At 36.7% G+C, this 1,682-nt stretch overlaps 1 protein-coding gene across 2 annotated transcripts in view; it reads right to left on the bottom strand.

Moving 5' to 3' along the window:
• Positions 1-1,455, bottom strand: part of mcoln1b (mucolipin TRP cation channel 1b) — a 16,453-nt gene extending 14,998 nt beyond the window's left edge. For both annotated transcript variants that reach the window (XM_014008867.1, XM_014008868.1), the window contains exon 1: positions 408-1,455. In XM_014008867.1, coding sequence (XP_013864321.1) covers positions 408-447 — 40 coding nt within the window. In that variant the 5' untranslated portion in view covers positions 448-1,455. The remainder of the gene's footprint in view (positions 1-407) is intronic.
• Positions 1,456-1,682: the final 227 nt, after the last annotated feature.

Raw genomic sequence — 1,682 nt, 5'->3', positions numbered from 1 at the left:
CTGGATGGACAGAGAGGCTTCAGAAGGTCCAGGATGTATTTGGGGGCCTGACCATGAAGTGCTCTGTTGTTACCAACATCTGGTGAAGATTTCATGTCATTAGCAGCTCTAGTAATATATTTACTGAGAAAAATGATGACGTGTTCAATACTTATTTTACCCGCTGTACCTAACACACAGAGACAATTGCATCACCCGCCTGATCTGTCAGATTTAAAGTCGATGTTTTCCCTGCTGGATTTCAGGCTTAATATACTCTTATGATCAAATTTCACTTATAATAAAGCATCACTCCTGCTCTCTGCACAAACACACGACTTGCTCTGCTGGAAATTAATAAAATCTGCCTCACAGGATAGAGCTGAAAATAACATATAAATATATAATTTTTCTGTGTGGAAGCCGACCTGTGGTGTCCTGGATGGAGGGGTGACCTGTAGAAGCCATGCCGCCGATGGGTGACCGCAGCGGGGCATAACCTGCTGAAACACCCACTGCAGGAGGAGCTGTGGGTTCTAAAGAAGCGCGTGAAGCTTTATCGCTRATGGAACAAAAGGTAAACACAGCGGAGCTTCCGCATAAGCACGTGACGTGTCACGTGACAGTGCTGCTACTGCAGGAGAAACACGAGCTGARAGCAAGAGAAGTGAATGAACTTAAATCAGACAAATTGCATTTTTTAATTTTTTTTTTAGTGTTAACATCTGAATCAACAGCGCAATAATGCATTAAAGAGGCATTTAAGATATTTTGGAGTGAATTGGTGAAAAAGTTTAACAGTATCTTACCTGTTGTAGATAGCTCTTGTAACCACCTCAGTTTGGAGAAATAAAGTGGAATTCTGACCTGATAAAGTCTTTCATCACCAACACATTTTAACACACATTTTCAATACTAGGCCCACTGTCAAATGTAAAATCCTGGTTAAAAAATTTCCAACAAAATATTTTCATTAAACTCACTTTCCTTATCTTTTCCCTAATTTCTTGTTTATACAAAGAACATTTTTCGTATAAGTGAGTTATTCTTGTGGAATTAAAAGTTAAATCCAAATGCTAAATCTTCCAAAATTATAATGTTTTATGATTTATTTTAAATATTTAAAATTGGAACACAGTCTTTGCTGTGATGTCATCCATCTACGACCATTATAGTGGAACTAAAAGCATCTGGATGTGGCTCCAAGATGTACGCAAAACTTAAACTTAAAGACTGTTCATTGTTTAGCAGTGAACTGTAGCTCCGCAACAACCACGTGCTTGTTGTCCTGCGGTGAACCCGCCATCTTCCAGCCATGCCTCACTTTGCTTTAAATGTCGCAGAATGATGACATAACAGCAAAGGTCACATTCCATTCCTAGATTTTTACATCAAAGTTAAAGTCTGTGAAAATGTAAATTTAAATTTGAACAAAACAAAACCAAAAAAAAAAAAAAAGCTTTATACACAAAACATGTTTTGGTGAGAAAAATGTGCAAAATGTAAGGAAAGTAAGCAAAATAACAAAAAGGTGTTAAAGGAAATCTTTTATAATTTTACACTCAGAACATGAGTGAAATACTGAAAATATGTTGGGTGTTTTTTTAAGTTGGACTAAACATGCCTCATTGCTAATGAGTGGCTCAGAGGATGTACTTTTTAACACTTTTCAAATTTGTCAGTAATATTTCAGTATATATATA

The sequence above is a fragment of the Austrofundulus limnaeus genome, unplaced genomic scaffold (assembly GCF_001266775.1).
Source record: "Austrofundulus limnaeus strain Quisiro unplaced genomic scaffold, Austrofundulus_limnaeus-1.0 Scaffold53, whole genome shotgun sequence".
Taxonomy (NCBI): domain Eukaryota; kingdom Metazoa; phylum Chordata; class Actinopteri; order Cyprinodontiformes; family Rivulidae; genus Austrofundulus; species Austrofundulus limnaeus.
The sequence above is the reverse complement of the archived record's forward strand: the minus strand, read 5'-3'. Positions and strand labels throughout refer to the sequence as shown.